The sequence below is a fragment of the Aotus nancymaae genome, unplaced genomic scaffold, assembly GCF_030222135.1.
Source record: "Aotus nancymaae isolate 86718 unplaced genomic scaffold, 86718_ANA_hifiasm-v0.15.2.pri h1tg000020l, whole genome shotgun sequence".
In the NCBI taxonomy this organism is placed as follows: Eukaryota; Metazoa; Chordata; class Mammalia; order Primates; family Aotidae; genus Aotus; species Aotus nancymaae.
This window is the reverse complement of record NW_026988432.1, coordinates 49672474-49693838: the sequence shown is the minus strand read 5'-3', so window position 1 is coordinate 49693838 and position 21365 is coordinate 49672474. Positions and strand designations below refer to the sequence as shown.

Here is a 21365-nt window from a genome sequence, read left to right as displayed (position 1 = left end):
AAACAGACAAGAGCAGTGCCGTGCAGTAAATCACTTGTTGAGGGGCCAAGTCGCGGTTAGTAGAGTGAAGGCTGCTAGATAGAGGAAATTCCACCAGGAGACTAGAGTGGCCACCCAGAACAGGGGTGGAAATTGAAAAGGGGACATATTTTAAGAGAAGACAATAGAAGTAAGCTCAGGGAGCCTCTGAACTTGAATTGCTCAGCTGTCTATTGTATCTATTTATCTTACTTAAAAAGGTTCCAAACTCTAAGTCTCAAGGAGACTAGAAGACATGAGTGAGTGAGCTGAGTATCTCTCTGGAGTTCCAGGCAATGAGCTAGGCTCACGGCTTCTGCTTCCCAGTTTCTCCTCTTCAGGGGAGTTCCCACGAGGCCAGCACGTGCTGGCCGCTGGTGATTCCTGACAATTCCCTGTACACTGGGTCCTAAGTTTAGATTGCTTGCTTTCTACTGTCAAGACCACCTTTGCCTTTGCACCTTACAACGTGGAAGTGAGTTCCTCTTCTTTTGGTGCACAGGCCCACATGTATCCAGCTGTGCTTCAGCCCATGCAAGCCTTTCTACAGGATACTGGGGAAGGGGAGGCGTACATATGCCCAACCTCTGATGCCAGTAGTATGCCCCCAGGTACATAAACTGACAAATACATAAGTACATTCCTACTTGTTAATTGTAATGTGTGTACTGTTGACCCTTGAACAGTACAGGGTTTAGGGGGGTGCCAACTCCCCTGTGCCATCAAAAATCCGAGTATAACTTTTGACTCCCCCCAAACTTAACTGCTAATAGCCTACTGTAGATTAAAAAGCCTTACTGATAACAGTTAACACATATTTTAATGTTATATGTGTTATATACTGTATTTTTGCGATAAAGTAAGCTAGAGAAAAGAAAATATTTTTAAGAAAATCATAAGGAAGAGACAATGTGTTCACTATTCATTAAGTGGAAGTGGATCTCATAAAGGTCTTCATCCTTGTCTTTACATTGAGTAGGCAGCCGAGGAGAGGAAGAGAAGGAGTTGGGCTTTCTAGCTCAGGGGTGGAAGAGGCAGAGGAAAATTCACATATAAGTGGATCCACACAGTTTAAACCCATGTTGTTCCAAGGGTTAACTGTAGTTCTTTACAGCTTACAGAGCACTTTGGCATGCAAATGGCAAGTATAAATAAACAAACGAATAAAAACAAAAACAAATGCCTGCAGTTCAGTAAGGTAGAGCAAGTTTTCCCAACTCACACAGACAAGATGTAGTGAACTTAGAACTCTAGTTCAGGTCATATATTTCCAATCTCAGAGTCCAAAATAAAGCAAAAGATATAGTGACAAATAAATTGAATTCTCAACAGTTTTGGACATGGGGCTAAAAATTATAGCTAGTGGCTAGAATATAAACTATGAAACTGGATATTAAATTACATCTAATTTAGTACACTGTACATAGGATCTAATTTTATATCCTGTGGCCTAACAGTATGCAAAATGTTAGGCTACCCCTATAGTGTATATATGTTGCCTCTGTCATATACCTCTGTCCAACCAGTACAATGGAGTCCTGCCTTCTCGATCTAATTCTTCCATTTAGTGTATGAGCTTGGGTAGGGACACTTAAACTCTGTCATTTGTGAAATAAAGGATTATATGATTCAACTGGTAATGGCTTTCATGACACACGCAGTGTATCCAGTAGCAACAAATGAAGTGGTATTCATAGTTTCTCATTCCATGAACTTGTGAGGTGCATAACATTTGCCAAGTCTGTGCATGTAACAGTAATAGCTAATTTTCAGAGCATGTTACACACACTGAATATACTCTCCATCTCAGAGCCCTTTACACACAACATTGGTAGATTCATGAATTACTATGTCATTTACCTTTCTACGATTGAGTAAACAGTGTTAATTTAAATATTCTTTTATAATTTGATTACTCGTTTGGCATGAAAAAATTAGGAAAAATAATTAAACAAGAAAGCCAAAGCTTGAGCCCAAGGCCCTGATCCATGACATGAAATTCAAATACACCTATGAGTATCTGAGCATACTTTACTCTTCTAACAACTTCTATGGATTTAATTCAAGAAAGGACTCCTTAGCTTAAAAAAATTAGCAAAGAGCCTTATTCAAGGTACTGTGCAATTAATATCATTATTGAGAATTTCCCTAGTTGCTTCTCTCTTTTGCATATATTAGCAGCAGGTGTTGTTTGGTATTTAACTTATTATATACATTTTGTTATGCCACTGAAGATCCAAAATTTCATTTTAAAGTTCTAATTACCTAGAATTTTTTAGATGATGTTTATTCCTTGAAAATTAATCTCTTGACACAGTGCCTTTCAAATAATAGTAATGTAGAAAATGCAAGCTAATTTGAATTTAATAAATCGATTCCAACTCTTTTAAGTAAAAGTAGGATAGGCACACCTTTGGTAATGTCAGCCCTTTGGAAACGTTGATAAATAAAATTTAAGTTCAATTGTGTTCATGAAATTAGAAAGCTATGATTGTGGTATTATCATAAATAAAATATGTGAATGCAACAAATATTAAATAATAAGATTCAAGAACTCTGAAACCAGGCCCTCATTCACAAGCCTACAAGAACATGTGCACTTCATTAAAGTCAATGGAGTGTACCCGTTCATCCTGGCATTATTCATAATTGAAACATTTCAATTGTAGTTAACACACACACAAAACTAATTTAAAAGTCAAATGAGTAAATTTGTTCTATGCGCCTATGTTCCAATTCCATGGTGATATCAACTACCACATTTAGCCTCAGGAGGTATGAAAAAACAGCTAATACAATAAATGGGAAACTTTTTAAGGAATTACAGATCTGTTAAAATGAATGCTTTTGTAACTAACTCAACAAAAATATATTTTATATCATAAAGGAGCCCCTCAAACTGCTCTATTACAAAACAGCCAAGCTTATCCACAGATTTACTTCTAGATTTTAAAAGCAGCAAATCAAAAACTGGAGGATTTATATAAGAAATAAAGTCTACTTCCTGAAAAAAAAATTAAATTGAACAGTGATTGATTGAAAAATATTTTCTGTGTAAACATTGCCCCAGAAAAGGGGGGAATTTTTCTGGTTTACATCTGGTAGGTTTCTCAATTGTAGCAAACACTATTCACAACACACTCTAGACATTTGCTTGACCTTTACTGCTGTGATACTGTTTTGCTTTCCCAGTTTCTGCCATTCTTTTAGGGTCTCTCTCTTTTCCACTTTTTCTTTTTTTGCTTATTTCTTTATCAATCCCTAGTGGGGGTCACTGAGGACTCTGCCCTACATCCCTTACTTATTCACTTCTACATTTAGTCTTTTGACTCTACCCATGAAGTTAATGATTTACTTCATGAATACTTGTTTCCATTTCAGCCTCTTCCTAAAACTAGGTTTTATTTATTGTCATTTGCAGATATCAATGTGATCCCAAAGCTAAAAAAAAAAAAGGTATTATCCAAAGCTTAAAAAAAAGTATTAAAATTCCTGGAGTTCCCTGCTAAGGCATTCTTGTAGCTGGTGTATTCTGGCTGTGCTGCAAGCTCAACCGCCTGGAATTTCATTCCCCATGATTAGTCATCCTGGCACATTTCTCCAATTTTTCAGTGTAAAGCAACACACTTTTTATTTTCCCAAGTTGTAATGATCACCAGAGAGGGAGTTGTGTGTGTGTGTGTGTGTGTGTGTGTGCAGACACTGTGCATCCTTGGGAGAGTGTGAGGGGAAAGGGACCTGAGAAGAGGAAGGCAAACACTGCCTGGACAGTATAGGGCATGGAATCAAAGAAGGGACACTGACTTTGAACTCTGCACCCAGCTCGTTCATCTGCCTGCCCGCAGTCTTGTTGTGAGCTTCTAGTCACACACGCCCTTGCTTCTCTTGGAGACTCTGTGTGGAGGGACATGTGCCAGTGCATGTGGATGTATTTCCTAATAGCAGGAAATAATAACGGCTTGAAAAATTCAAAAGTCACAGAGAGGGTCATGCAGGGGCTCCTGTACTCCAATAGACCAGGCTAACTAACTAAAGGGTAGAGGATTCCACACATGGTTTCAGGTCTTCTTTTATCACTCTGCATAATTTCTATGAATTATTTAAAACTCTTTTTAGTATAATTCTCTGCTTCTTGTTTCTCTGCAGTCCATATTGCCTGTCTCAGATTGATGGTGTATGTGAGATTTTGTGTCCCTTGCAAGGTCACAGTCTAAGTCCTGGACATTATTTTAAGACTTTGCTTCAGCCTAATCATGTAACACGTGACCTTCTACAAATTTCTTCAATATATGCGTGCACATGTACCTGATGTGGATCCTAAATTCAAACCCACTTGGTGAGCCTAAATTCAAACCCCCTTTCTGTCTCACCCTTCTACAGTCCTCTTGTCTTGAGAATTCTGATCCTGGTGATCCCAGCCCTGGACTATCAGTCACCACTTAACAAATGTAAGTTGCTTTTTGGGCACTCTAAACAAGAGTATTAGAACTCATGGCTCTTACCTGCCTAAGGATTTCGCCTTTGCTGCTTCTCCTGCACAGAGTGTTCTTCTCCACTGGTTACATGGTTGGGTCCCTCTTGATCCAAGTTTATGATTAGATGCCACCTGCACAGGCAGCCTCTGTTCCTGTCTTTACAGCACCCTGTAGCTTCACTGCAGAGAATCTAACAAAATAAAAAAACTACCTTTGTTTACTTGCTTAACTCTCCCCTCAGTCTAAACTCCCAGAGGTCAGGTACCTGGTTTGCTCACCACTGTATATCCAGTGTATAGCACAATATGGGTCAATAAACACTAATCAAAGGAAACAGTGTTAGAGCTTTCCTAAGCTCTAGGTAATGTTAAAACATTATCTTAATAAAGGTAGTGAGGGTGTTTTATAGATCTATACCTACATCAATCTCTATAGTGTGTGTGTATGTATATATTTATGTTGATATAGTATGCATATTAAAGACTTTACATATTTATAGATATACTATCTCTTTCTACATCTATATCTATGTTGATAGATATCTAGCATCTACATCTATGTTGATATAATACACATGTATGATATTAAAGACTTCATTTAAATACTGATTTACAGTGTTAAATCACTATATGCAATACATAATATTATAAGGAGAGTTTGATAATTTGCCATCATCCTCTTGCTGCAAAGGTGAGGATATAGAACAGAAATAGTACGTTCTGGCTCCCTGGACTGGAGTCCTTGCTAAAAGACAGTGAATAATACTTTAAAATCACTTGTAATATAAAGATCATTATCTGAAGTCATTATCATACACAGGACATTCAAACCTCACATTGAGATTTTCTAGTAACTTCAAGACTGACAATTTTAAAAACACTCAAATTTCTATTTCTACTTTATATTTCTCAGAAAAAAGAGAATGAACCAAGGAGACATTGGAAAATTAACAGTTAATCACAAATTTATGAAAGTAGTGAGACATCCCTGTGTTTTAGTCACTATAAACATACCTCTTTGTTTGCCTGCAAACTGTCCTTACTATTATTATTCCCAATTTTACAAGTTGCTATTACCACTTTTTGAGTTGTAGCAGAATACCTTCACAACCTTGGGGTAAACTTGGGGTAAAATTTCTTAGACAAGATACTAAACATATAGAGAAAACTAATTTATTATCTTTATCAAAATTAATTTTTTTTTGCTCATCAAAAGGCACTTTTAATAAAGTAAATACGCAAATACACAAACTGGGAAAATATTCACAATACATGTATCTGACAAAGGATTGCTAGACAGAATATATGAAGAATTCCTAGAATCAATGACAAGCAATCCAATAAGAATGAGAAAAGACTTGAACAGACATTTCGTAAAAAGAAGACATATAAACAGGCACAAATACATAAAAAAGATGACCAATATCATTTGCCACCAGAGATATGCATATTAAATCCACAAGTGACACCATTTCACAGTCACGATTGATGAAGATAAGGAGCTGGTGGAACTTTCAACATCACTGGTTGGGAGTTTCTTACAAATTCCCAAATGACATTTACCTACGGTCTAGCAATTCCACTCCTTGGTATTTATTCAACGGGAATAAAAACATATACAGACAGTCCTTGGCTTATGATGGTTTGATTTAAGATTTTTGACTTTACCATGAGTTTACTGGGACATAATTTCATTGTAAGTCAAGGAGCATCTGGACTTACAATGGTCAACTTATGATTTTTTTTTACTTTATTATGAGTTTATTGGGGTATTAAATGCATTTTCAACATACAATGTTTTTGACTTATGATGGGCTTCTTGGGACATAGCCCCATCATAAGTCAAAAAACATCATATTCGCAAACAAATCTGTACAAAAATGTCCCTAGCAGTCCTATTCATAATGGCCCCAAACTAAAAACAATTCAAATGTCAAAAACAAGATAATGGATAAGTAATTTGTAGTCATACAGTGGAATATCACACATCAATAAAAAAGAAATGAACAACCAATATACGCAACAATCTCAAAAATATTATGGCATGTGAAGGGGGCTTTACAAAGTACATGCTGTGTGATTCCATTTATATTAAGTCCAAGAACAGGCCAAGCAAAACTATGGTGAAATACGTAAGAAGTGGTTTCCTGGGAAGTAGTGAGAAGGTGGAAGAGGGGTAGGGAGGTAGGTGATGAGGTTTTGAATTGGAATTGACTGGAAATGGCAAAGAGAAAACTATTTAGGGTGTGAGATTCAATACCTTATTTTTGGTGGCTGGCATACAGGTGTGTACAATTCTCAAAATTTACTGGATTGAGAGAATACTTAAGATTTATGCATTTTATTGTAAATTGTACACACCTGTATGTCAGTCACCTTATTTTTGGTGGCTGGCATACAGGTGTGTACAATTCTCAAAATTTACTGGATTGAGAGAATACTTAAGATTTGTGCATTTTATTGTAAATCATACATCAATTTTAAAATTAAGAGATTCTATTATTTTGTTAAAAACCATATTACTGTACACCATTTGGAATATTTGCCTACTTTTTAGGCATGTGAGACATTTTTAAAATTCTTGTATTTTATAAATTTAACAACTGAGTTTATCAAGTATGATAACAACATTAATACACCCAGTTTCATTAATTTAAGCCTCAATTTATTCAAAAACATAAAGATTACAGAAACCAAAACCAAAAATCCTTGTCCAGAATCAAGATTAAATTTTCAGAGATGGGTGTCATTGCCACAGTATGCCAGCAAGGGGAGTAGTTACACTTTGAGAAGAGCTTCATCCCCATCACCACTGAATTATTCTATAGGGCACTTTAACAAGGCCCAAAAAATTGACTTTTGGGTATAGTCACGATAGCAATGACAGATCATTTTAATGCAAGAGAAAAAGATTGAAAACCTTGACCCTCTAGATTACTCCGAACCTCAATGTGAAGGAGAAAAATACTTGCAGATCAGCTTATTAAAATATTATGGTCATGTAATTCAGGTACCAGGAAAATATTTAAGAGAATAGCTAAATTAACTGTGGGGTGCCACTTTTTCTTTGCTAATTATTTCCATACAAGAATAATCATATACAGCCCTTTCCCCTACAAAAGAAAAAAAACCCAACAACTTCACAGTTTATTTTTATACGTGTGAGAAGGACAGCCCTAGTGTGTGCAGAATATACAAACTTGGAAAATTGAGGCTTGGTCTGAGAGTAGACAAGGCTGGCAAACAGTACTTTTTCTTTCCCTTGCAGGCCAAGGGCTTTTCAGTTGAGATTGTTGGGCTACAAATCTGAAGATTTATGCTGAATTTTTAAAAACAGCATCATGTTCATCAATTCTTGTAAGATTTGTAAGGCTTAATTCTCACAAAAGCTTAGGAAGGCTGCAGAAAAGTCTCTAACTATCCTTTCCTACCATCTTTGGTAATCCTGGATTTACAGAAAAGAATGTTCAGACTGACAATGGGAGACATGCCCCAGGCAAGCCGGAGAGCAGGGGAGTGGGCCTGCCAGACAAGGACACTTAGGAGAAGGGTACCTGCCCTCTTTATCCTCTAACCTTCATCACAACACCCTTGATTCTAACACCATAGTACCTTCTTCAGAGAAACTGAGTGCAGAGGATCTGGCAACATGTGTCCCAGAAAATACCCTGAGCCGTTCCCCATGTGAAGCTGGAGTCTTGACTTAGGCATGACAGCTGTCTCTCTGCAATCGGCAGTGCCTACGAATACGATGCACCTCCCTCCTTTGCCAAATGATGCAAGGACACTGAGTACAGGCAAACAATAGTCATTTTCAGGAACGGTGCCCAGGAGAAGGTGCCTACCAAATGCAAAGCTCTAGGGGACCAAGTGCCGGTGTGTGGACCCGCAGTAGCCTGAGAGGAGCAATTCTAGCTTTACAATCACATGGCACTGCAGCTTGGCACAAAAGCAGCCCTCTACTCCAAGAGAGAGTATGCTATCAACACGTAAAAAGGTGTTACCCTTGAATATGTGTATCCTTTTGCTGGTATATAAACACTGTCTCAAGATTTTCTTCATGAAATTCCAAGGAACATTTCTCAGTTCAATGACTCTAAGAAATGATTTTGAATTACTCTCCACTTACAAAATAGAGGAAAGGTATTTTCTTTCAGTTCCTATAAATGGAGGCCTAGGGACGTATAGGAGTCAGAATCAGAAAAGTCAAGTTTTAGACTCTGCTTTGAACACTTTATCAAGATCTCCAAACCTGAAATGCTAGTCTGGGCTGTATTCTTGCTGTCAGGGACCCACAGAACTGGTCCAAATCGAATACTGTTTCACTACATGGCAAAAAAATGAGAAAAACATGTTAATGACATGACACTGCTCACCTTTCCCTAATGTTGGCTTTACCACTGAATGGATGAGTCCTGTGTTCTTCTAAGTGGGAAATAAACCAAAAGGCCATATTCCGAGAGTTACTAAAACCTGTAAGATGTGTAAAGGATGGAAATAAGAGTAAAGAAGAACATACACAAAAAACCCAGAAATGAGAGACAAGTTGATTACAGGAGGAACCAGAAGGAGGGTGTAATTAGGGTTAAAGAAATAAAATGAATAGATGTTTGTCTTTGCATTTGTTTTTAATGAGAGGTGAGTTGCTTTCTTGAGCAGATCTAGAATGAAGATTGCATACACACCAGGCAGAAATAAAACGGGAGTTGTAGAGGGCACTGAGGGGGCTGGTTGGCATGACATTAGATTAAAGCACCTTGAAGAAAGGATTGATGTGCTTTTGTGGAATGGAAGAGAGTACCATGTCTGAAATTGTATTAGGAGACACATTATTTGGTTCTTCATACTCTGGGAAAGGCAGGGCTGCACTTTAGTGTGGCTTATGCTGTATAGGGAAGTCCCACCTGTGGGGTTAGGGGTGTTAAGGTGTCCTGGGGCAATCTCCACATTAGCAAGTTACCACAGCGGACTGAAAGAAATGTACAGGAAGCAAGGTGCTTGGAGGTGAATTTCATGTAATTCACGTTGGTAGTCACAGAAGAGTGGGCTTTGGGAGCCAAGGCTGAAAAGAAAATGCTCTGGGTTTCTCAATCCCTAATTAGTCTTAGGAATTGTCTTTTCATGGGAACCTGGAATTTTGTCTAATTGGATAGGTTTTTCCTGATGTTTCAAATATTATTCATGGGAGCTGTTTATATTCATTATCTCCAAAGATCTTGACTAGGAGCTAGCACCTTGCATTTGGTATATCCTTAATGAATAACCATTGACTGAGTGAATCAATCATGTTCCCAAATGAGGAATGTGTCTTACATTAATTAAAATGGAAGTCAATAATGTGCAAGAGATAGCCTATATTTCCTTTATTACTGCCATTTGGCAAATTGAGGATGAAAGCTCTAGCAGTTCAAATCTCTCTCAGAGGTAAGCTTAGTAACAATCAAGATAGATCTTGGCAAGTCTCTCTTGGGGTCCCCAAGGCTCACTAAACATTTTAAGAGGACGTTGAGCATTTTCCTAGTGGATGGTGAGAGAACTTACTTCCATGTGTGGGAGGAAGTGCAGTCTTGCCTGTTGCAACCAGCAAATTTTGGAATGCGGTTTAAACTTGGTGTTAAAGGTATGAGGGGCAGGTAGCATGCAGTCTGGCTCCTTTTTATTAATAGTTGGCCAAACTTTACTTCTCCATTCCATAGGAGGTGGACAGCTTTTTAAGTGTCTTATGTGCTAGGGAAGAATGAAAGTTCAAGTGGAAGAGGAGGCTGGGAATAGGCTGTATTTGGGATATGAGCCAAGGGTGGGAGGTGAGAGGGTAGGAGGGTCAGGCAAGGGTCTGGCTGGCCACTGTCCTACTCTGAGCAGTAGTGTCAGGGCTGGAGCTTAGCTGATGGTGAGAGAATATAACCTTGGAGACATCTGGATGCTCAATCTTTCGTGTAAGCCACTCACTTTCTTGAAAACAAAAAGTCATAGGACCACAGGCTGTGGACTCTGAATAGAAAGGGCATCATTCTGCCAAACCAGGGCTAAGGCCAGAGAACAGGGCCTCTAAAATTCTGGGATCTGCATTGGCCAACTTTTCCAATTGTCCCCTCAATGGCACTTGCTCTCAGCCACTAGTATATCTGCTTTAATCTACCTCAACCCCAGACCATCAACTCATTCATTTCAGCTACTCCAGAGTACATAGGTGTGGCTGTACCTGCAATCCCATGTTTTCAGGATGGACTTTTAATTCTGCTCAAAAACATTTTTCCATGTCTCTTTCTTGTCTTGTTTCCCTATTGCAGTTTTTTTTCTTTTGCCAAGAGACAAGCTCTTATTCACAGAAGAGCACACATGGTGTATATCTTATCTTTAATGTCTTAAGTAACCCATGTAAGCTATGTGCTGTTATCCTTATTTTATTTGTTTTTTTTTTTTAGAGATAGGATCTCACTGTGTTGCCCAGAGTGGACTGCATGGCTGTTTACAATAATCATCACACACTACGATCTTGAACTCTTGGTCTCAAGCAATCCCCCCACTTCAGTCTCCTGAGTAGCTGGGATGACAGGCACATGCCCCCATGCCCAGCTTATCCCTGTTTAATAAACAAAAGCTCAGTGACTCATCCAGCATGTGTTCTGGCCAAGTGTATTATAGTTTATAAAGTGCTTCCACATGTGTTATAAAGTCCTCTGACCTATGAATTGCATGTTATTATTTCCTCCATTTCACAGATGGAAAAATGGAAATTTACAGGGGTTATATGACCTCCCCATGTTGCATTGTTCATGGGTGGCTGAATTAGGTTTCAAACTTGTGTCCTCCTATTCTACATCCCATGTTTACTCACACTATAATGGCAAGAAAATGGAAACTCTCAGACATAAAGTCCCTCAAATTTCTTTATACCCACCTTTAAACTGATCTTAGTTTTTCCCCACCCATCCTTTTCTCTCGTCTCAGGAAGAAGCTGATTCTGTATTCCTAAAATTCTCTCCTGTGCCCTTGAGTGATCTTATTTATTTCCATCTCTTCACATTTCAACTCTATGCAAATGACTCTCAAATCTTTCTCTCTCTGAACTCCAATTGTTGTCTTTGACCACTTAAAGGGCATCTTTTCCTCGCAATATACATTTATGTATAGACCATATGCTACTCCCACATTCCCTCAGCTCTATACAACTAACTCTAAGTATACGTTGTTTTACTTGAGCAATACATGTGCTTTGATGTCTCCATGCTTTTGCTTGTACTGCTTGAAAGGCTGTCCTTCCTTTTTTCTACCATAGAAATTCTATTCATTCTTTAAGAATCAGTTCAAGTGTGATAACTATTACCTAATATTTTCCCAACTCTTCCTGTTCGATTTCATGGTGTATTCTGTGCATTTCTGAAGTACTCTGTTTATTGGGATAACACATTGCTTATCACATGACAAAGTCATTTGTCTCAACTTATGGGATACCAGCACAACAAAGACAAGGAGAGAATTTTATTTATCTCTACATCCTTTGATGCAATAAGCATGGCCCTTGGCTAAGCGTTTGTTGAATGAATAAAGGAATACATAAATGCACGGTGACTCAGTTACTACTTCAATTTGTCAACATACTGCAAGGAGGACATGATCTGATTTTGTTTTTTTTCTCTCACCTCAAATCTTTGCTATCACCCTGGGAATCTGACTTGCTTGCTTTGCAAAAATGTTGAGTTTTAAATGAAAAAAAAAAAAAAATTTCCATATGAGACCATGAAAAAGAAAATGGAATAATACATCATTTTTCTTGTAAATACACTTCTGTCATCTAGGTGATCAACATTACAGAGAAGCATCTGAAAATGAAAATTTATATTTATAGATTTTTAAGCTAATAAGAATTGATCTTCTTCTATTACTAAATACTTCATCCACATATTACTCAATAGTAAACTTCATTAGATTAGAATAATTAGTTTGGAAAAGAGAAGAGGAAGATCTAGCCTGAATTAGAGAAGTCAGAATTTATTGAAAGCAACATTGTTTTATCACTTTCAATACCGCTATCTGCCAATAATGTCTGTCTAAGGGGACATCTACTTAGTGATCTTAATAATCCTTATTTCACAGCTGAATCTTTTTGCCTAAAGACCACTGCATGCTAAAGCCATGAAAACAATGTATTCTTTTTATATTGGTTACAAATATTTCATTTCACTTAGCAAATCCATTCCTTGCAGACAATTCAAAGCTAAATTTCAGTTTAGTCTAGATCAAATTGTCAATGGTGTATTAACAGTATCTGAATTAATGAAGTTTTACTCTATTCATAGAGGAAGACATTTTAAAAAATAGACTATTGTGCAATGTGCCAGGATAGTGTTACTTTAAAAATAAAAATAGAAAAATATGTAAACTTTTTCAAATAAGGTAAACAACAACCTATATTAACTGAAATCAATCTTCAGAGCCTTTAGTTTCCTTTGTAAATTCCTTGAGGACAAGGATGGTAGTTTGCTTGTTTTCCTCCCCACCCTTCAAGACTTTATGTACTCCAACAATGCCACCTAGGCTGCTCTTTCTAGGAATGGTTATCATCACCAGAACAGGTGCTTGAAAGCAACACAATGAGGTTTTCAGATTTTCTACTTGTTGCTCTCTTATCTATAACTACCCAAGACTCAAACATTATGAGGAAGTTACTCACTGATTCTGGGTACAGGCCGCAAGTACTTCACTGGTCCCCATCCTGAAAAAGAAGGGGAGATAAATTCATATATTACTATCACATCCAAAGACATTTACAAAAATTCTACACAAAGATACCTCAAAGTTTCTAATATTTTATTCATAACAAGGAAAATTATGGGAAGGGAGAGGGTCATGAAATAAATGTGTCATCTTTTGTGTTTCTGGGCTGATTAAGCTTAGTGTCACTTATTAGGAAATCTGGCATTACCATCAAAATTTGCTATAGAAAAGCCTGGGCTTTGAGCCTGTACTCTTTGTGGGAGGGAGATGAAGCTGGGGACTCAGGGGTGGGTAGAATTGGAAAATGAGCATCACAAGAAAGATGATTTCCTTTGATTCTCAGCATCACCCCATAACAGATCAATGTGCTAATATACATTGGTGTTTTCACTTATTAATAAAATCTTTGTGCAAACTGAGTACTTGGGCTCAATGTCCTTGGGTGAAATTGAGATGGAGATGCCATGTGCAGCTCCTGGCATTGAGTATTAGTGGCCTACTGTTGGATGCCTTAGTTTGGGAAGCTTGGAAGAGTAGATGAACAGGAAGCTAGGATAAAAGAAGAGGGCTCTGAGGGAAGCAACCCCATAGATATTTAAATTATCCAGAACTAATGATAGTTTATTCTGTAGTAAACAGTGTAAGAAAGAAATCTTGAGGTTTTCCTTGAACCAATGATTTTTCATGGTGATTATCAAGGGCCTCTTTTTGCCAGATGAAGTCAGCCTATTGTAATAGTATATTTCTTCTCACTCAGTCACCTATAGGGAGAGGAGAGCCTCAGCTCATTCTGAGAACAATTTTACAGAGCCATAAGAATGCAATTACATGACTACTTAGTTTTTGGCTTTTTGGGTTACATGGTTCCATTTCTTTCTTTAAATGACATTATATATATAAATATGTGTATATATAAAATATATATTATATATAATACAACATATTGTAACACATATAATGTATGGTATACCATATATTTTATATAACTATAATGAAATATATATTATATAATACATTTACATATATTAACATATTCTATTCTATATTTTATAAATATATAGATAATGCTTTGCTCTCTGCATGCCTGTTAAAAAATATCTTTCAAAATATGTTGACTAAAACTTGAATGAATACTCAAGGATGGTGTGGCTTAAGCAATGGTAGGATTAATTGTCTGTCTTGTTATCCTGCCCCATTTAAATCACCTAGTGTGACTCATTTATAATATTGCTTTGTTAACGCTAATTGAGATAAAAATCTTGCTGGCACTTGTCTTTTAAATTATTTTTTAGCAAATTTCATGTGTGCCAAAAAATAGCAGTTTATATTTGCATTAATGATATGCTATTCTATTTTTAGAATGATTTAAAACATATATCCAAGGGCATTTTGAATTTTATTGTTATGAACTTCTTGGTATAAGGTATTGGCCATTCTACTTGATTTAGTAATATCTGTATTTTGGATGTAGGTATTTATGAGTCATTTATATAGCTCATCAGTAAATTACAGGTCCTTCAGTACAGCTGATCCCCTGGGGCTGGACCTGGATGTGTAATGCATTGCTCCAACCCACTTTATTGTAATTGCAACTCTATATTTACCTGTTCACCCAGGTAATGGTAGTGTGATTAAGGTCACACTGTCATGGCTTAGTGATAAGAACATTGTTTAGATTAGAACTCAAAATCTTCCTCCATACAAAATTGATTTTATCTGGCTTATTATCATTATTTATGTAGGCTGTCAGTGAATCAAGGAAGGAAATTAAGTAAGTGTGGAAAAGCTGGTTATTCAAAAAGTCAAATGCATGTGCTTTTTTATACCTTATATTCTGGTAAATTGCTTACTGATTGTATGAGAGATTGTTCTCATCAGACATTGCTTTTAGGCTATCTGACTTTTAATGATCAAGTCATTTCCTTAAACAATGTGGATATAAAAGGCTCTTTCTCCATTTCTATGATGGCTCAAATATGAAGGTTGCGCAAATCTAGCAATTTCTTAAGGGTGTCTGGAAACCTAATATTAGGACATTACAATGAGAGTACACTCAGGTATTGGTAATTCTACCCTGGTCTAGTGTGTCTCTCCACACATCACAGATGGAAGTATACTAGTTAGACAAATGCCTGTCTCCCCCACTATAGTAAACTTATTGAACACTAGGACGATCCACTCTAGTTCCTCTTTTTAACTTCTCTGAATCTAGTTTAGTCTTATGTATAAATATATATTGAATTAACTTAAATTTTTGAAAGACATATTTCTTTAAGGATAGGTTAAATGATAGGGAAATAAATACAATTTATTTTGATCTTTTGAATTGTCTCCTAAATAAAAGTGTCCTCTTCTACCTTCCAATAATAGTAATAGAGTATATAGCTCTTTAAAAGTTTTAACTATATCTTCTAAATTATTGTGATTTCTCTCTATATTTGTACATAATAAATACGTAGGTTGTTGGGCTCAGTCCATACAATCAATATAGACTGACTGACAAGCTACAAAATCATATATTAAATAGCTATGCATCTTCTTCCATGGTCAACTATGAAAATAACTTGAAACCCCAACAATAGGGATTGCTCACAAACTGAAATTAATTGGGTTTGGGCAGACCCACTAAAATTAATGAGTTTAAACCTCATATCCAGTATATCTGTTCTTATACTGTGTTTCCAAGACTGAAAAAGAATTAAGACTTAATTTAGTGGCATAGATAATCAAACAAAATAGAATCTTTCTCTTTCATCCTATAACTTATTCTGATCTTCATTGTTTTTTGTGGTGAAGCATGTTCTACCTGTTGAAACTTGGCGTAAACATCATAATAAGTGAATAGGTGTAGAGCTTTGATGAAAATTTAATTCTTTTAAAAATTAGCATTTCACTGACCCTTATCCTGAGGGTTGGAGAGCTTTGCACAGCACTGAGCCAGGTAGAGCTCACACTCAAGTGAGAGAATGCAAATACAACCATAGTGTACTTTTCTCAAAGAATTCAAAATCATTCTTCTGGCCACATGATAAATTAATTCAGTTGTTTGTTATCATCCTTATCTAACTGAGAATACAAGGATAGGAAAAGGTTAGACAGGTTCCTAAGGCTATGTGGCAGTTTGTTGTTAAAATTGAAATAGGGTTATACTTGGAATGCCAAGGCCTTATTTTCAATAACGAATCAGGATTTGTTTTTCCAGCTAACCTTGTAGATATCTGATTATCAATATACTCTTAATTTTATACACAGATATTTGGATGCAATGAAAAAAATCATCACAGTGAAATTTAGGCCCTTGGATTGCTGGATTTAAAAGTTTATTCCCAATATTTTCTTTAGAAATATTGATTTGGTCTCACCTTGCCTTTTTTTTTTTTTTTGCTTTTCTTTCAACATTGCCTGGATCTATGATTATTAAATCAATAATAACCACAATAACAGCTAACATGGATTGAATGCTTATTAAATACCAGATATGCTGCTGAGTGCACTATGTAAACCTTACCAAATTTAATATCTTAAGAATCCCATGGGAATACTACCAGGGTTTCTGCATATAGAATATAGCCAAATGTTTACAGTTCTTCATTTTCTTACATAAACTACACCCATAATCATCATCTATATTTCTCAGTTTCTGTTTCATTAAAGTAGATTGAGAACTTAAAAGCACAAAGCAGAATCCTTTTAGATTTGTTTCCCCCAATATTTTACTACTATCTTGCTCAAATATAATTCTATAGCCTTTTATTTTTAGTAACTCAACTTTATTGAGTCTTTACAAAACATTTTAATAGAAACAGCAATTCTCTTTTACACATCCATATGTTATTGATTTACACAATAATCATTGAATAATTACATGAATAAGCAAAACTGGCACAGCAGATCTGGGGACAAATACCACTGCCTCTTGGTCCACATATATCTTCACAAGAGGGATCAGAAGTTTTCAGGTGGGCTAGAGAGCATACGGTCCTGAACTGGCTGTGAGCATCAGTCAGTAGGATATACTAAGGGAAGGGAGAGAGCTGCTCAATCAGGCAAATCACATAGGAGGCCAGTAAAAATAACTTCTATTGTATTTGATAATTTATGTATGCATTTGATAAAAATGCATTATTCTGATAAAATTATTTAAAAGTTTAAAATGGAGAGGATCCAAGATGGCCGATTAGACACAACTCCAGTGCATGACACCTAGTGAGAGAGACGCAGAAATCCAGAGATCTCCTAGCTCCAACCTAGGTACTAGGTGCATTTCAAGGGGTCTGGTCCAATGGCGAGCAAAGCCCACTCAGGGCAGACAGAGGCGGGGAGGGGTACTGCTTCACCCAGAAAGTGCATCTGACTGGTGAGTCGGAGGCTCCCCCTCTGGCACTCTGGTCCAGATACAGCGATTCCCCCAAAGCCTTGGCAATACATAGAACAGGGGATCCTTGCCAGTCAAGCACTGGGAATTACAAGCATGGAGTTGAATAAGAGCCTGTGGACTGAGCTATTGCCCCCTCCCCCCGCCCAGAGAGAGAGGGAGCTGTAAGCAGGAGCAGCTGGGCGGGCCCCTACCCCATGACCGGAGAGAGAGGAAGCTGAAAGGGGGAGACAACTGGGTGTGGCTGGGTGGGTCCCTATCCTCCCCCACAAAACCCAGAGGGCTGAAGCTCTGACTCTAGTGGGTTGCGCAGCCAGTGCCACAGTCTGAGATGAACCCTGAATGATCTAGCCCAGTGGAGGAAGGGCACAACCCATCACTAGAGGGGTGGAACTGGGCTACATGTTTTAACAAAAAACACAGGAAGTCTATGCAGCAATGGGACGGTGTTCCTGACAACCCAGCAGCCCCTGCAGGTCAGCGGAAGAGGCGGGCCTAATCTCCCAGTATAAACAAAAAAGACACGGGAAGCTTCCCTAGTAACCTGAAGGAGTCCCTAGAAACCCAGTAGCTCCTCCATAGGCAGACAAGTGACCTCATCAAGCAGCTTCCTGACACCACAGCCAGGTAAATCGACAAAAATGGGAAAAACACAGTGCAAAAAAGATGAAACCATCAAAGACCAGAACACCTCTTCTCCTTCAAGGGATCACAACTCCTGAACAACACAGGATCACAACTTGACTGAGGAGTGTGACAAATTGACAGAAACAGGCTTCAGAAGGTGGATAACAACAAATTTTTCTGAGCTAAAGGAACATGTTCTAACTTAATGCAAAGAAACCAAAAACCTTGAAAAAAGGTTAGGCGAAATGCTGACTAAAATAACCAGCTTAGAGAAGAACATAAACGAATTGATAGAGTTGAAAAACACAGCACAAGAACTACGTGAAGCAAACACAAGTTTTAATAGCCAAGTGGATCAAGCAGAAGGAAGGATATCAGAGGTTGAAGATCAACTCAATGAAATAAAAAGAGAAGGCAGGACAAGAGAAAAAAGGAGTGAAAATAAATGAACAAAGCCTCCAAGAAATATGGGATTATGAGAAAATACCTAATCTATGCTTGATCAGTGTACTTGAATATGATAGGGAGAATGAATCCAAGCTGGAAAACGCTCCAGGATATTATCCAGGAGAACTTCCCAAGCCTGGCAAGGCAGTCCAAATTTCAAATTCAAGAAATACAGAGAACTCCACGAAGATATTCCTCAAGAAAAGCAACCTCAAGGCACATAATCGTCAGATTCACCAGGGTCGAAATGAAGGAAAAAATGCTAAGGGCAGCCAGAGAGAAACGTCAGGTCACCCACAGAGGGAAGCCAATCAGACTCACAGCAGATCTCTTGGCAGAAACCCTACAAGCCAGAAGAGAGTGTGGGCCAATATTCAACATCCTTAAAGAAAAGAACTTTCAACCCAGAATCTGATATCCAGCCAAACTAAGCTTCATAAGTGAAGGAGAAATAAAATCCTTTATGGACAAGCAATTATTGAGAGATTTTGTCACCACCAGACCTGCCCTACAAGAGCTCCTGAAAGAAACACTAAGCACGGAAAGGAACAAGTACCAGTCACTGCAAACGCAAACCAGTTGGCAAAGACCAAAAATGCAATGAAGAAAATGAGCCAACTAATGGGAAAGAAAATCAGCCAATAACAAAATGGCAGGATCAAATTCACACATAACAATATTAACATTGAATATAAATGGCCTAAACGTCCCAATCAAAAGACACAGACTGGCAAACTGGATAAAAAGTCAGAACCCATCAGTGTGCTGTATTCAGGAAACCCATCTCACATACAAAGACACACATAGACTCAAAGTAAAGGGATGGAAGAAGATTTACCAAGCAAATGGAGAACAAAAAAAAAGCAGGGGTTGCAATCCTAGTCTCTGATAAAGTGGACTTCAAACCAACAAAGATCAAAAGAGACAAAGATGGACACTACATAATGGTAAAAGGATCAATCAAACAGGAAGAGCTAACTATCCTAAATATATATGCCCCCAACACAGGAGCATCCAGATACATAAAGCAAGTTCTTAATGACCTAAAACAAGATTTAGACTCCCACACAATAATAGTGGGAGACTTCAACGCTCCACTGTCAATATTAGACAGATCAATGAGACAGAAAATTAACAAGGATATCCAGGACTTGAATGTAGAGCTGGACCAAGTGGACCTAATAGACATATACAGAATGCTCAACCCCAAATCCACAGAATATACAGTTTTCTCAGCACCACATTGCACTTACTCTAAAATTGACCACATCATTGGAAGCAAATCACTCCTCAGCAAATGCAAAAGAACAGAAATAATAGCAAACAGTCTATCAGACCACAGTGCAATCAGACTAGAACTCAGGATCAAAAAACATACTCAAACCCGCACAACCACTTGGAAACTAAACAACTTGCTTCTGAGTGATGACTGGATAAACAATGAAATGAAGGCAGAAATAAAGATGTTTTTTTGAAACCAACCAGAATGAAGACACAACTTGCCAGAATCTCTGGGACACCTTTAAAGCAGTGTTGAGAGGGAAATTTATAGCAATAAATGTCCACCAGAGAAGAGAGGAAAGATCTAAAACTGACACCCTATCATCAAAATTGAAAGAGCTAGAGGAGCAAGATCAAAAAATCTCAAAAGTTAGCAGAAGACAAGAAATAACTAAGATCAGAGCAGAACTAAAGGAGATAGAGACACAAAAAATCCTTCAAAAAAATCAATAAATCCAGGAGCTGGTTTTTTGAAAAGATCAACAAAACAGACAGACTGCTAGCCAGATTAATAAAAAAGAAAAGGGCAAAGAATCAAATAGATGCAATAAAAAACGATAAAGGGGATATCACCACTGATTCCACAGAAATACAAACTACCATCAGAGATTACTACAAACAGCTCTACTCATATAAACCAGTAAACCAGCAAGAAATGGATAAATTCCTAGACACTTGTACTCTACCAAGACTAAACCAGGAGGAAGTTGAAACCCTGAATAGACCAATAACAAGGGCTGAAGTAGAGGCAGCAATCAATAGCCTACCAACCAAAAAAACTCCAGGTCCAGATGGGTTCACAGCCGAATTCTATCAGACGTACAAAGAGGAGCTGGTTCCATTCCTTCTGAAACTGTATCAAACAATACAAAAGGAGGGAATCCTCCCTAACTCATTTTATGAGACCAACATCATCCTGATACCAAAACCAGGCAGAGACTCAACCAAAAAAGAAAACTTCAGGCCAATAACCATTATGAACATTGATGTAAAAATCTTCAACAAAATACTGGCAAACAGATTGCAACAGCACATCAAGAAGCTTATCCATCATGACCAGGTAGGCTTCATCCTGGGGATGCAAATCTGGCTCAACATACACAAATCCATAAATGTAATCCATCACATAAACGGAACCAAAGACAAAAACCACATAATTATCTCAATAGATGCAGAGAAGGTCTTCGATAAAATTCAACAGTCCTTCATGCTAAAAACTCTCAATAAACTAGGTATTGACGGAACGTATCATAAAATGATAAAAGCTATATATGACAAACCTACAGCCAATATCATACTGAACGGGCAAAAGCTGGAAGAATTCCCTTTGGAATCAGGCACTAGACAAGGCTGCCCTCTCTCACCACTCCTAGTCAACATAGTATTGGAAGTTCTAGCCAGAGCAATCAGGCAAGAAAAGAAATA

General features: G+C 37.5%; 1 protein-coding gene across 4 annotated transcripts in view; it reads right to left on the bottom strand.

Annotated features, from left to right (window-relative positions):
• CHST9 (carbohydrate sulfotransferase 9) overlaps positions 1-21365 on the bottom strand; it is a 294555-nt gene that overhangs the window by 111364 nt on the left and 161826 nt on the right. For 3 of the 4 annotated variants that reach the window (XM_021670007.2, XM_021670006.2, XM_064379319.1), the window contains one exon: positions 13167-13208. In XM_021670007.2, coding sequence (XP_021525682.2) covers positions 13167-13208 — 42 coding nt within the window. Of the gene's footprint in view, positions 1-4520; positions 4669-13166; positions 13209-21365 lie in introns of those variants that run through there. The other variant, XM_012447297.2, reaches the window with a different exon arrangement.